This window comes from Phyllobates terribilis, unplaced genomic scaffold, assembly GCF_046119375.1.
Source record: "Phyllobates terribilis strain yellow unplaced genomic scaffold, ASM4611937v1 Scaffold_2__4_contigs__length_985480577, whole genome shotgun sequence".
NCBI lineage: Eukaryota > Metazoa > Chordata > Amphibia > Anura > Dendrobatidae > Phyllobates > Phyllobates terribilis.
The window spans coordinates 8496626-8512129 of record NW_027362762.1 but is presented as its reverse complement, the minus strand read 5'-3'; the positions used below and the strand labels follow the sequence as shown (position 1 = coordinate 8512129).

Sequence of the window (15504 nt, the reverse complement as noted above, 5' to 3'; positions counted from 1 at the left end):
CCAGAAACTGAGAAACGTGTCCGACCGCTATATACTATATACATATATACAGTGTGTGATATACACAGACGCAGCCAGAAACTGAGAAACGTGTCCGACCGCTATATACTATATACATATATGCAGTGTGTGATATACACAGACGCAGCCATAAACTGAGAAACGTGTCCGACCGCTATATACTATATACATATATACAGTGTGTGATATACACAGACGCAGCCATAAACTGAGAAACGTGTCCGACCGCTATATACTATATACATATATACAGCGTGTGATATACACAGACGCAGCCAGAAACTGAGAAACGTGTCCGACCGCTATATACTATATACATATATACAGTGTGTGATATACACAGACACAGCCATAAACTGAGAAACGTGTCCGACCGCTATATACTATATACATATATACAGTGTGTGATATACACAGACGCAGCCAGAAACTGAGAAACGTGTCCGACCGCTGTATACTATATACATATATACAGTGTGTGATATATACAGACGCAGCCATAAACTGAGAAACGTGTCCGACCGCTATATACTATATACATATATACAGTGTGTGATATACACAGACGCAGCCATAAACTGAGAAACGTGTCCGACCGCTATATACTATATACATATATACAGTGTGTGATATACACAGACGCAGCCAGAAACTGAGAAACGTGTCCGACCGCTATATACTATATACAGATATACAGTGTGTGATATACACAGACGCAGCCAGAAACTGAGAAACGTGTCCGACCGCTATATACTATATACATATATACAGTGTGTGATATACACAGACGCAGCCAGAAACTGAGAAACGTGTCCGACCGCTATATACTATATACATATATACAGTGTGTGATATACACAGACGCAGCCAGAAACTGAGAAACGTGTCCGACCGCTATATACATATATACATATATACAGTGTGTGATATATACAGACGCAGCCATAAACTGAGAAACGTGTCCGACCGCTATATACATATATACAGTGTGTGATATACACAGACACAGCCATAAACTGAGAAACGTGTCCGACCGCTATATACATATATACAGTGTGTGATATACACAGACGCAGCCAGAAACTGAGAAACGTGTCCGACCGCTGTATACTATATACATATATACAGTGTGTGATATACACAGACGCAGCCAGAAACTGAGAAACGTGTCCGACCGCTATATACTATATACATATATACAGTGTGTGATATACACAGACGCAGCCAGAAACTGAGAAACGTGTCCGACCGCTGTATACTATATACATATATACAGTGTGTGATATACACAGACACAGCCATAAACTGAGAAACGTGTCCGACCGCTTTATACTATATACATATATACAGTGTGTGATATACACAGACGCAGCCAGAAACTGAGAAACGTGTCCGACCGCTATATACTATATCCATATATACAGCGTGTGATATACACAGACGCAGCCAGAAACTGAGAAACGTGTCCGACCGCTATATACTATATACATATATACAGTGTGTGATATACACAGACACAGCCATAAACTGAGAAACGTGTCCGACCGCTATATACTATATACATATATACAGTGTGTGATATACACAGACGCAGCCAGAAACTGAGAAACGTGTCCGACCGCTGTATACTATATACATATATACAGTGTGTGATATATACAGACGCAGCCATAAACTGAGAAACGTGTCCGACCGCTATATACTATATACATATATACAGTGTGTGATATACACAGACGCAGCCATAAACTGAGAAACGTGTCCGACCGCTATATACTATATACATATATACAGTGTGTGATATACACAGACGCAGCCAGAAACTGAGAAACGTGTCCGACCGCTATATACTATATACAGATATACAGTGTGTGATATACACAGACGCAGCCAGAAACTGAGAAACGTGTCCGACCGCTATATACTATATACATATATACAGTGTGTGATATACACAGACGCAGCCAGAAACTGAGAAACGTGTCCGACCGCTATATACTATATACATATATACAGTGTGTGATATACACAGACGCAGCCAGAAACTGAGAAACGTGTCCGACCGCTATATACATATATACATATATACAGTGTGTGATATATACAGACGCAGCCATAAACTGAGAAACGTGTCCGACCGCTATATACATATATACAGTGTGTGATATACACAGACACAGCCATAAACTGAGAAACGTGTCCGACCGCTATATACATATATACAGTGTGTGATATACACAGACGCAGCCAGAAACTGAGAAACGTGTCCGACCGCTGTATACTATATACATATATACAGTGTGTGATATACACAGACGCAGCCAGAAACTGAGAAACGTGTCCGACCGCTATATACTATATACATATATACAGTGTGTGATATACACAGACGCAGCCAGAAACTGAGAAACGTGTCCGACCGCTGTATACTATATACATATATACAGTGTGTGATATACACAGACACAGCCATAAACTGAGAAACGTGTCCGACCGCTTTATACTATATACATATATACAGTGTGTGATATACACAGACGCAGCCAGAAACTGAGAAACGTGTCCGACCGCTATATACTATATCCATATATACAGCGTGTGATATACACAGACGCAGCCAGAAACTGAGAAACGTGTCCGACCGCTATATACTATATACATATATACAGTGTGTGATATACACAGACACAGCCATAAACTGAGAAACGTGTCCGACCGCTATATACTATATACATATATACAGTGTGTGATATATACTGACGCAGCCAGAAACTGAGAAACGTGTCCGACTGCGATATACTATATACATATATACAGTGTGTGATATACACAGACACAGCCATAAACTGAGAAACGTGTCCGACCGCTATATACTATATACATATATACAGTGTGTGATATATACTGACGCAGCCAGAAACTGAGAAACGTGTCCGACTGCGATATACTATATACATATATACAGTGTGTGATATACACAGACACAGCCAGAAACTGAGAAACGTGTCCGACCGCTATATACTATATACATATATACAGTGTGTGATATACACAGACACAGCCATAAACTGAGAAACGTGTCCGACCGCAATATACTATATACATATATACAGTGTGTGATATACACAGACGCAGCCAGAAACTGATATATGCTATATACATATATACAGCGTGTGATATACACAGACGCAGCCAGAAACTGAGAAACGTGTCCGACCGCAATATACTATATACATATATACAGTGTGTGATATACACAGACGCAGCCAGAAACTGAGAAACGTGTCCGACCGCTATATACTATATATATATATACAGCGTGTGATATACACAGACGCAGCCAGAAACTGAGAAACGTGTCCGACCGCTATATACTATATACATATATACAGTGTGTGATATACACAGACGCAGCCAGAAACTGAGAAACGTGTCCGACCGCTATATACTATATACATATAGACAGTGTGTGATATACACAGACGCAGCCATAAACTGAGAAACGTGTCCGACTGCTATATACTATATACATATATACAGTGTGTGATATATACAGACGCAGCCAGAAACTGAGAAACGTGTCCGACCGCTATATACTATATACATATATACAGTGTGTGATATACACAGACGCAGCCATAAGCTGAGAAACGTGTCCGACCGCTATATACTATATACATATATACAGTGTGTGATATACACAGACGCAGCCAGAAACTGAGAAACGTGTCCGACCGCTATATACTATATACATATATACAGTGTGTGATATACACAGACGCAGCCAGAAACTGAGAAACGTGTCCGACCGCTATATACTATATACATATATACAGTGTGTGATATACACAGACGCAGCCAGAAACTGAGAAACGTGTCCGACCGCTATATACTATATACATATATACAGTGTGTGATATACACAGACGCAGCCAGAAACTGAGAAACGTGTCCAACCGCTATATACTATATACATATATACAGTGTGTGATATACACAGACGCAGCCAGAAACTGAGAAACGTGTCCGACCGCTATATACTATATACATATATACAGTGTGTGATATACACAGACGCAGCCATAAGCTGAGAAACGTGTCCGACCGCTATATACTATATACATATATACAGTGTGTGATATACACAGACGCAGCCATAAACTGAGAAACGTGTCCGACCGCTATATACTATATACATATATACAGTGTGTGATATACACAGACGCAGCCATAAACTGAGAAACGTGTCCGACCGCTATATACTATATACATATATACAGTGTATGATATATACAGACACAGCTGCTGCGGCGCTTTATTCCACATGTATCGTGCAGCATTACGACACTTGTTCTCTCCGCAGTTCGCCAGTACGCCGACATTTGTCTCTTCAACACGGCCCAGTACAAGTGCCCGGTAGCAGTGGAGGAGGCTGAGTGAGTACAGGTCTTCTCGCTCCTGGACCCCCATGTCTGCGCTCTTGGGGTGACTGTGACATTACACAACAGAAATGACCACATGACGTCCCTCAACCACAATCATCACAGACCCCCAGTACTAACATTTCATGGTACAACTCATGTATCATCACAATTATATATTATATAATTATACCTGCACTAATCATTTTACATTGTGTCTTATCCTCCAGTCACCTCCAGAGCTGCACTCACTATTCTGCAGTTACATCGTGTCTTATCCTCCAGTCACCTCCAGAGCTGCACTCACTATTCTGCAGTTACATCGTGTCTTATCCTCCAGTCACCTCCAGAGCTGCAGTTACTATTCTGCTGTTACATCGTGTCTCATCCTCCAGTCACCTCCAGAGCTGCAGTCACTATTCTGCTGTTACATCAGGTCTTATCCTCCAGTCACCTCCAGAGCTGTAGTTACTATTCTGCTGTTACATCGTGTCTCATCCTCCAGTCACCTCCAGATCTGCACTCACTATTCTGCTGTTACATCATGTCTTATCCTCCAGTCACCTCCAGAGCTGCAGTCACTATTCTGCAGTTACATCGTGTCTTATCCTCCAGTCACCTCCAGAGCTGCAGTCACTATTCTGCTGTTACACCATGTCTTATAGGTTATAGATAAAGCCATCATTCAATAGAAATGTAAATGCTGCTTTGGATGTGACTGGAGTAGACGTGTTAGCAGATTTAACCCATACTGTTCTGCTCTATGAATCTTTATAGTGCACCTTCCCACCTGCTTGTTTTTCCTCAATCTCAATCTTTAACCTTTTTCTTGTCCTTCCAGCAATGATGTGGTGGCGCCAAGCTCCACGTTTTGTAAGGTCTACACATTGACCCCCTTCTTGGCCAACAACCGGGAGAAGCGCGGCCTGGCGCTGGATGGGAAACTGAAGCATGAAGACACCAACCTGGCCTCCAGCACCCTGTGAGACCCTCCCCGATCCCGCCGCTCTCTCACCTCCCCCTATATCTGTATAACAGATCCATAATGATCAAGACCCATCATAAAACTAAAGCCGCACAAGATACAAAGTATATAAACTAAAGCGAGACATGGCCACATTCTGGGGTTATTGGGAGAATGACCTGAGACGCCCCCAGACCATTCTCACAGAGTGAGGGTCAGCGTTGATGTTTCCTCCTCCAGGAGAATATATGAGAGTGCTCCCAGGACTTTCTGATCCTACAGACCCCTTTATACATGCCTTTATAATGCAAGAACTCTTTAGTTTTACTTCAGTGGTGAGAATATCCTAAGGTCACTCTCATTCTGTGATAACAGCTTGAGAATATCTAAGGACAATCCAGTTACTGTGACATTCTGAAGGCTTCCATAATAAAAAGAGACTATTGTCAGGTCATTCTCACTGCTGTTACTGTGAAGAACCCATGGAATAGTCATTCTGGAGTCTTCACTGCAAAAAGGAGAATATCCCCAGGTCATTCTCATTACTGTGATTTGCTAATTCCCTAAATCCTGAGAAGTTTCTGAGCTTTCGTATATGTTCTTGACTTGTCTTGGAGACTTTTACAAGTCTTGATTGAGATGTGAGACACTTGTAGGACATGCTTTGTGTTGACTGTCGGCTCTTGATCGTTGTTTTTCTGTGTCTAGGTTGCGGGATGGAGCCAACAAGGAGATCCTTGGAATAATTGTCTCATACAAGGTGAAAGTGAAGCTGGTGGTGTCACGAGGAGGGTAAGTCTTCACTTATATTTTATTTTCCAGAACAAAAGACCAATCTAAAAAAAACACAAAGTTTTTCAGCTAAGAGCATGAAACATTATGACGAACATTTGGACATTGATACTATGATATAATCATGATGTTAGTGTGAGAATGACCTGATCCTTCTCATACACCCTGAGGATTGGATGTCGTCTTTCTCAGGCAGTCAAGATTCTGCTGTTCTTCCGTGACTGACCACTAGTAGCTTAAGAAATCGAGCTGCATTCCCACTCTTTACCACCGGTGGGAGCTATTTTACATCTGAATTTGCCCTTTATTAGGATGGCTGATGCTGTTCTAGTGGAAGCCATCTTGTTTCCGATTTGGGTCTACTTCAGAAAACAGGGAATGCTCGAGTATCGTCTCCTGCTCCTGGATACTGTTTCCCAGCCTGTTTCCACTCCTTCCAGGATTACTCCGCTCATAAGAAGCTGCTACTCTCGAGAACATGATCTACTCTTTGCTGCGTCCCGCTCCTGATCTCCTTCCTATTGGATTTCAGCAGAGATTCACCAGTATGGTAACAATAAGAAAGTCCAGCGCTCTGCGGAAGCTTCAGGCAGGAGAGGAGAAAAAGCTGCAAAGTCAGAATGAAGTCAAAACTAGAAGTGATCACAGTTTATCAGAATAAAGCCCAGTAAGGCGCAACCGCAGCCCAAATAATAATAATAACAGCGAAAGCTGAGAGGTCAGTATCAAATCAGGACTTTTACTTAGTTCGTTAAAAAATGTAACGATTCTGCCTGAATTTAAAATGATGAGAAAAACAAACTCCCACAAGTTGATCGGACTGACTGTGCCTGTTTCCTATCCCCAAAACGAGGAAAAAGATCTCAACTACCAGTAACAGGCGCTTCACTAATGGTGGACCGCCTAATATTCATTCCCGAGACCAGAAGTAATATCCAGACCCCAGACCAGACCTAATATTCACACCCCAGACCAGACCTAATATTCAGACCCCAGACCAGACCTAATATTCAGACCCCAGACCAGACCTAATATTCAGACCCCAGACCAGACCTAATATTCACACCCCAGACCAGACCTAATATTCAGACCCCAGACCAGACCTAATATTCAGACCCCAGACCAGACCTAATATTCAGACCCCAGACCAGACCTAATATTCAGACCCCAGACCAGACCTAATATTCACACCCCAGACCAGACCTAATTTACAGACCCCAGACCAGACCTAATATTCAGACCCCAGACCAGACATAATATTCAGACCCCAGACCAGACCTAATATTCAGACCCCAGACCAGACCTAATATTCAGACCCCAGACCAGACCTAATATTCAGACCCCAGACCTAGTATTCAGACCCCAGACCAGACCTAATATTCAGACCCCAGACCAGACCTAATATTCAGACCCCAGACCAGACCTAATATTCAGACCCCAGACCAGACCTAATTTACAGACCCCAGACTAGACCTAATATCCAGACCCCAGACCAGACCTAATATTCAGACCCCAGACCAGACCTAATATTCAGACCCCAGACCAGACCTAATATTCAGACCCCAGACCAGACCTAATATTCACACCCCAGACCAGACCTAATTTACAGACCCCAGACCAGACCTAATATTCAGACCCCAGACCAGACATAATATTCAGACCCCAGACCAGACCTAATATTCAGACCCCAGACCAGACCTAATATTCAGACCCCAGACCTAGTATTCAGACCCCAGACTAGACCTAATATTCAGACCCCAGACCTAATATTCAGACCCCAGACTAGACCTAATATTCAGACCCCAGACTAGACCTAATATTCAGATCCCAGACTAGACCTAATATTCAGACCCCAGACCTATTATTCAGACCGGAGACCAGACCTAATATTCAGACCCCAGACTAGACCTAATATTCAGACCCCAGACCAGACCTAATATTCAGACCCCAGACCAGACCTAGTATTCAGACCCAAAACCAGACCTAATATTCAGACCCCAGACCTAATATTCAAACCCCAGACCAGACCTAATATTCAGACCCCAGACCAGACCTAATATTCAGACCCCAGACCTAGTATTCAGACCCCAGACTAGACCTAATATTCAGACCCCAGACCTAATATTCAGACCGAAGACCAGACCTAATATTCAGACCCCAGACTAGACCTAATATTCAGACCCCAGACCTAATATTCAGACCCCAGACAAGACCTAATATTCAGACCCCAGACCTAATATTCAGACCCAAGACCAGACCTAATATTCAGACCCCAGACCAGACCTAATATTCAGACCACAGACCTAATATTCAGACCCCAGACCAGACCTAATATTCAGTCCCTAGACCAGAAGTAATATCCAGACTTAAGACCAGACTTAATATTTGGACTCAAGACCAGACCTAATATTCAGTGCCTGGATCAGAACCAATGTTCATAGCAAAGACCAGACTTAATATTCAGACCTCAGAACAAATCTAATATTTAAGCCCAAGACCACACCTAATGTTCTGACCCAAGGTCAGACTTAGTGTTCAGACCCCAGACCAGACTTAATATTTGGACTCAAGACAAGACCTAATATTCAGACCCCAGACCAGACCTAATATTCAGACCCCAGACCAGACCTAATATTCAGACCCCAGACCAGGCCTAATATTCAGACCCCAGACCAGACCTAATATTCAGACCCATACCAGACCTAATATTCAGACCCCAGACCTAGTATTCAGACCCAAAACCAGACCTAATATTCAGACCCCAGACCTAATATTCAGACCCCAGACCAGACCTAATATTCAGACCCCAGACCAGACCTAATATTCAGACCCCAGACCTAGTATTCAGACCCCAGACTAGACCTAATATTCAGACCCCAGACCTAATATTCAGACCGAAGACCAGACCTAATATTCAGACCCCAGACCAGACCTAATATTCAGACCCCAGACCAGACCTAATATTCAGACCCCAGACCAGACCTAATATTCAGACCCAGACCAGACCTAATATTCAGACCCCAGACCTAGTATTCAGACGCAAAACCAGACCTAATATTCAGACCCCAGACCAGACCTAATATTCAGACCCCAGACCAGACCTAATATTCAGACCCCAGACCTAGTATTTAGACCCCAGACCTAATATTCAGACCGAAGACCAGACCTAATATTCAGACCCCAGACTAGACCTAATATTCAGACCCCAGACCTAATATTCAGACCGAAGACCAGACCTAATGTTCAGACCCCAGACCAGACCTAATATTCAGACCCCAGGCCTAGTATTCAGACCCAAAACCAGACCTAATATTCAGACCCCAGACCTAATATTCAGACCCCAGACCAGACCTAATATTCAGACCCCAGACCAGACCTAATATTCAGACCCCAGACCTAGTATTCAGACCCCAGACTAGACCTAATATTCAGACCCCAGACCTAATATTCAGACCGAAGACCAGACCTAATATTCAGACCCCAGACTAGACCTAATATTCAGACCCCAGACCTAATATTCAGACCGAAGACCAGACCTAATATTCAGACCCCAGACCTAGTATTCAGACCCCAGACAAGACCTAATATTCAGACCCCAGACCTATTATTCAGACCCCAGACCTAATATTCAGACCCCAGACCAGACCTAATATTTAGACCCGAGACCAGACCTAATATTCAGACCCCAGACCTAGTATTCAGACCCCAGACTAGACCTAATATTCAGACCCCAGACCTAATATTCAGACCGAAGACCAGACCTAATATTCAGACCCCTGACTAGACCTAATATTCAGACCCCAGACCTAATATTCAGACCGAAGACCAGACCTAATGTTCAGACCCCAGACCAGACCTAATATTCAGACTCCAAGCCTAGTATTCAGACCCAAAACCTGACCTAATATTCAGACCCCAGACCTAATATTCAGACCCCAGACCAGACCTAATATTCAGACCCCAGACCTAATATTCAGACCGAAGACCAGACCTAATATTCAGACCCCAGACCTAGTATTCAGACCCAGACAAGACCTAATATTCAGACCCCAGACCTAATATTCAGACCCCAGACCTGACCTAATATTCAGACCCCAGACCAGACCTAATATTCAGACACCAGACCTAATATTCAGTCCCTAGACCAGACCTAATATTCAGACACCAGACCTAATATTCAGTCCCTAGAACTGAACCAATATTTAAGCCCAAGACCAGACCTAATATTCTGACCCAAGGTCAGACTTAGTATTCAGACCTCTGACCAGACTTAATATTTAGGCTATATGGCAGGTCACAGACCTAGCATTCAGATCCCAGATAAAACCTAATATTCAGACCCCAGATCAGACTTAATATTCAGACTCCAGACCAGACCTAATATTCACACCCCAGACCAGACCTATCAGATCTCGTAGTTCAGACCTGTGATCAGACTTTATATTTTACACCCTGGCCCACACCCTTAATAATTCAGATTCCAGAACAGACTTTAACATTTAGACCCCACACCAGACCTCGGATGATCGGATGACCTCCTATAATTCACATCGCAGACCTAAAAGTTCAGACGCTGAACCTCTTGATTAAGAACTGGGACATGAGACCCCTCCTCAGTTAGTTGAGGCTCCTTTGCTCCAGGCTCCTTTCCTTCTCCAGATCCTTTCTTGATGCTTTTGCACCTGTCTTGACATTGCCATGTAGCTTCAGGCTAAGAAAACTAGACAAGACAAGGAGGAAGATCGGAAAGAGCCCTGGAGACTAGAAGAAGTTTACCCAACTGTACAATGCACTGCCTCTACGTCCAGCACAGACTTGTTCTTAACTTGCCCAATCTCAGCTATGATTGACCCACTCCTGGCTTAGGAAGAAACCTCCAGCTGTAGAAAAATAATAGCAAAACAGTCTTCCATCCTCCGCTGTTTCCTATCCAGATGATGGTGTGGTGTAATACCACCGGTGACCACTGGGTGCTGATCGTTTTCTGAGCAGGAGTCATATTTTCTACACTGTATTCTTATTTTGTCTGTTCTTATGGGATATTGATAATTGTCACTGGTAGAATCATTCAGGATCAGGGAAGTGATTAAACAGCATCTTCTTTCTTCTTTTGTTTTTCTTCTCCTTTCTTTTTCTTCCTTCTCCTTCACCCTTCTCCTTTCTTCTTCTTCCTTCTTCTTTCTCTCTTTCTTTCATTCTTCTTTCGTCTTCTTTTCTTTAAGACAGGATAAGCCATCACTATTACAGTCCTGGACAATCCCTTTAAATCTCCTTAGGATGTTGCCCTTACTTATCTTGTACACGATGCATTATACTCTAGTTACATCCAGAGCTGCAGTACTAATAGTTTCCTGATATCTCCTTGTCTTCTTGGGGTTACAGGGATGTTACACAGCTACACATCCGGACAACTAGTAGAAAACGAGTACAACTGTGAATGCAGCTCTGGATGTGACTGGAGTACAAGCGAAGTGATAGATTTAACCTGTTACATCCTGCAGTGGAGCTTTGATTTCTGTACATGGCCGCTGTGTGTGTATGAGCCGGGTGGTGGCCCCTCGCTGCCGGCTGATGAGGGCTCAGGGTACCGACTGCATGTGATTGTGGGGTCCGGTGACTTGGGGGGCACTGATGCTTGCACTGACTAATTCTCTGTCTACTTTGGATGATGGCAGCCTCCTGGGAGACCTGGCGTCCAGGTAATTGCTGACACCTCCACAAGTCACAACCATGCACCAAATCCCGCTGCATCTGTCCTCCCTGCCCTCTGCCCATCACTGTGTCCTGTGCCCGGCGGGCGGCTGCATGAACCATTCATATGTACCATCACCACCAGTCAGTGAACCCATGGCTACTGGTTATTCTGGAACTAGTTATACAGGGACTGGGTATATTCAATTACTACTGACTAGTAATACTGGGACTGGTTATACGAGGACTAACTACTCCAGGACTAACTATACCGGGACTGGCTATACTGGGGAAGGAAATACTGGGACTGTAAATACTGGGACTGGTTATACCAGGACTAACTACACAAGGACTAACTATACCGGGACTCGCTATACTGGGGAAAGTAATTGTCACGCCAGGTGTGAGTGCAACACAGAGAATCACGCCAGGTATAAGTGCAACACAGGGGGGAAAGGGAAAGGGAGCCCAGACACTAGGGAAAGGGGGAAGTGGTGACCTCCTAAACTGTACTAGCATCACCCTGACTTCCCCTATCATCCCTATAAAGCCTCCACAGCTGTTACCGATCACGTGCCTCGCCCTACTATCCTTGGCGTAAGGCTATAGCTGGGGGTGGAAGGAGATGAGCACTAGTCAACCTCCGCTAGCCCTCTAAAGACTAAAGGAGAAGACAACACAGGGGAACAACAACTCAGCTTAAAAAGAACTCCAACAGGGCACACGGCCTCAAGACTCCAAAGAGGACGTGATGCTGCTTCAGCCAAGTTCCAAGTAGAAATGAGTATAACCGGCGACGCCCACCTAGACACACCAGGTATATATACACCCAGACTAAAGGGAGGTAGTCACTGGGTCCTAAAGACAGCCTCCTATCTAAGCAGCTGTCTGCAATGCCAAACGTGGAGACCTCCTACAAGCCACTGCAGGGCGACTGTCTGTCACCTCCGAAACACCGTGACAGTAATACTAGGACTGGTAATACTGGGGCTGGATATACTGGGACTGGTAATACTGGGGCTGGATATACTGGAAATGGTAATATTGGGTATGTATATGCTGGGACTGGTTATACTGGGACTGGTTATGCCAAGACTGGATATACTGGGATAGGTAATACTGGGACTAACTAAACAGTGACTGGCTATACTGGCACTGGTTATACTGGAACTGGTAATAATGAGACTGGCTATACTGGGACTAACTATACTGAGACTGGCTATGCCGGGACTGGTAATACTGGGACTGGTAATACTGGAATTGGTAATACTGAGACTGGCTATACTGGAACTAACTATACTAAGACTAGCTATGCCGGGACTGGTAATACTGGGACTGGCTATACCGCGACTGGCTATACTGGGACTGGCTATACTGGGACTAACTAAACAGTGACTGGCTATACTGGCACTGGTTATACTGGAACTGGTAATAATGAGACTGGCTATACTGGGGCTAACTATACTGAGACTGGCTATGCCGGGACTGGTAATACTGGGACTGGTAATACTGGAATTGGTAATACTGAGACTGGCTATACTGGAACTAACTATACTAAGACTAGCTATGCCGGGACTGGTAATACTGGGACTGGCTATACTGGGACTGGTAATACTGGGACTTGCTATACCGCGACTGGCTATACTGGGACTGGCTATACTGGGACTAACTAAAAAGTGACTGGCTATACTGGGACTGGCTGTCCTGGGACTGGTTATACCGGGACTGGTTATACCGGGACTAGCTATACCGGGACTGGTTATACTGGGACTGGCTATACTGGGATTGGCTGTAGTGGGACTGGTAATACTGGGACTGATTATGCCAAGACTGGCTATACTGGGACTGGTTATACTGGGACTGGTTATACTGGTACTGGCTATACTGGGACTGGTAATACTGAGACTGGCTATATTGGGACAGGCTATATTGGAACTGGTTATACTGTTACTGGTTATACTGGGACTGGTCATGGTGATGCTGGTTATACTGGGACTGGTTATACTGGGACTGGTAATACTGGGGCTGGTTATACTGGGACTGGCTATACTGGGACTGGTAATACTGAGACTGGCTATACTGGGACTAACTATACCGAGACTTGCTATGCCGGGACTGGTAATACTGGGACTGGCTATATTGGAACTGGTTATACTGTGACTGGTCATGGTGATGCTGGTTATACTGGGGCTGGTTATACTGGGGCTGGTTATACTGGGGCTGGTTATACTGGGGCTGGTAATACTGGGGCTGGTTATACTGGGACAGGTTATACTGGGGCTGATTATACTGGGACTGGTTATACTGGGGCTGGTTATACTGGGGCTGGTAATACTGGGACTGGTTATACTGGGACTGGTTATACTGGGGCTGGTTATACTGGGACTGGTTATACTGGGGCTGGTAATACTGGGGCTGGTAATACTGAGACTGGCTATAATGGGACTAACTATACCGAGACTTGCTATGCCGGGACTGGTAATACTGGGACTGGCTATATTAGGACAGGCTATATTGGAACTGGTTATACTGGAACTGGTCATGGTGATGCTGGTTATACTGGGACTGGTTATACTGGGGTTGGTTATACTGGGGTTGGTTATACTGGGACAGATTATACTGGGACTGGTTATACTGGGACTGGTTATACTGGGACTGGTTATACTGGGACTGGTTATACTGGGGCTGGTTATACTTGTGCTGGTTAAACTGGGGCTTATTATACTGGGACTGGTTATTCTGGGACTGATTATACTGGGACTGGTTATACTGGGGCTGATTATACTGGGACTGGTTATACTGGGACTGGTTATACTGGGGCTGGTTATACTGAGACTGGTTATACTGGGACTGATTATACTGGGACTGGTTATACTGGGACTGGTTATACTGGGGCTGGTTATACTGGGGCTGGTTATACTGAGACTGGTTATACTGGGACTGATTATACTGGGACTGGTTATACTGGGACTGGTTATACTGGGACTGGTTATACTGGGGCTGGTTATACTGGGACTGGTTATACTGGGACTAGTTATACTGGGGCTGGTTATACTGGGACTGGCTATACTGGGATTGGTTATACTGGGGCTGGTTATACTGGGACTGGTTATACTGGGGCTGGTTATACTGAGACTGGTTATACTGGGACTGATTTTACTGGGACTGATTTTACTGGGACTGATTATACTGGGACTGGTTATACTGCGACTGGTTATACTGGGGCTAGTTATACTGGGACTGATTATACTGGGACTGGTTATACTGGGACTGGTTATACTGGGGCTGGTTATACTGGGACTTGTTATACTGGGGCTAGTTATACTGGGACTGATTATACTGGGGCTGGTTATACTGGGACTGGTTATACTGGGGCTTGTTATACTGGGGCTAGTTATACTGGGACTGATTATACTGGGGCTGGTTATACTGGGACTGATTATACTGGGACTGGTTATACTGGGGCTGGTTATACTGGGGCTGGTTATACTGGGACTGGTTATACTGGGGATGGTTATACTGGGGCTGGTTATACTGGGGCTGGTTATACTGGGACTGGTTATACTGGGGCTGGTTATACTGGGGCTGGTTATACTGAGACTGGTTATACTGGGA

At 44.3% G+C, this 15504-nt stretch overlaps 1 protein-coding gene across 5 annotated transcripts in view; it reads left to right on the top strand.

The window, feature by feature from the left end:
* The window catches only part of LOC141188623 (beta-arrestin-1), a 500689-nt gene that overhangs the window by 416892 nt on the left and 68293 nt on the right, over positions 1–15504 (top strand). For 4 of the 5 annotated variants that reach the window (XR_012262721.1, XM_073661075.1, XM_073661074.1 and 1 more), the window contains 4 exons: positions 4385–4457; positions 5284–5424; positions 6115–6198; positions 11874–11897. Coding sequence is in view for 4 of the 5 variants with exons in the window: in XM_073661075.1 (XP_073517176.1) it covers positions 4385–4457; positions 5284–5424; positions 6115–6198; positions 11874–11897 (322 nt within the window). In the remaining variant the exon portion in view is untranslated. The remainder of the gene's footprint in view (positions 1–4384; positions 4458–5283; positions 5425–6114; positions 6199–11873; positions 11898–15504) is intronic. The other variant, XM_073661077.1, reaches the window with a different exon arrangement.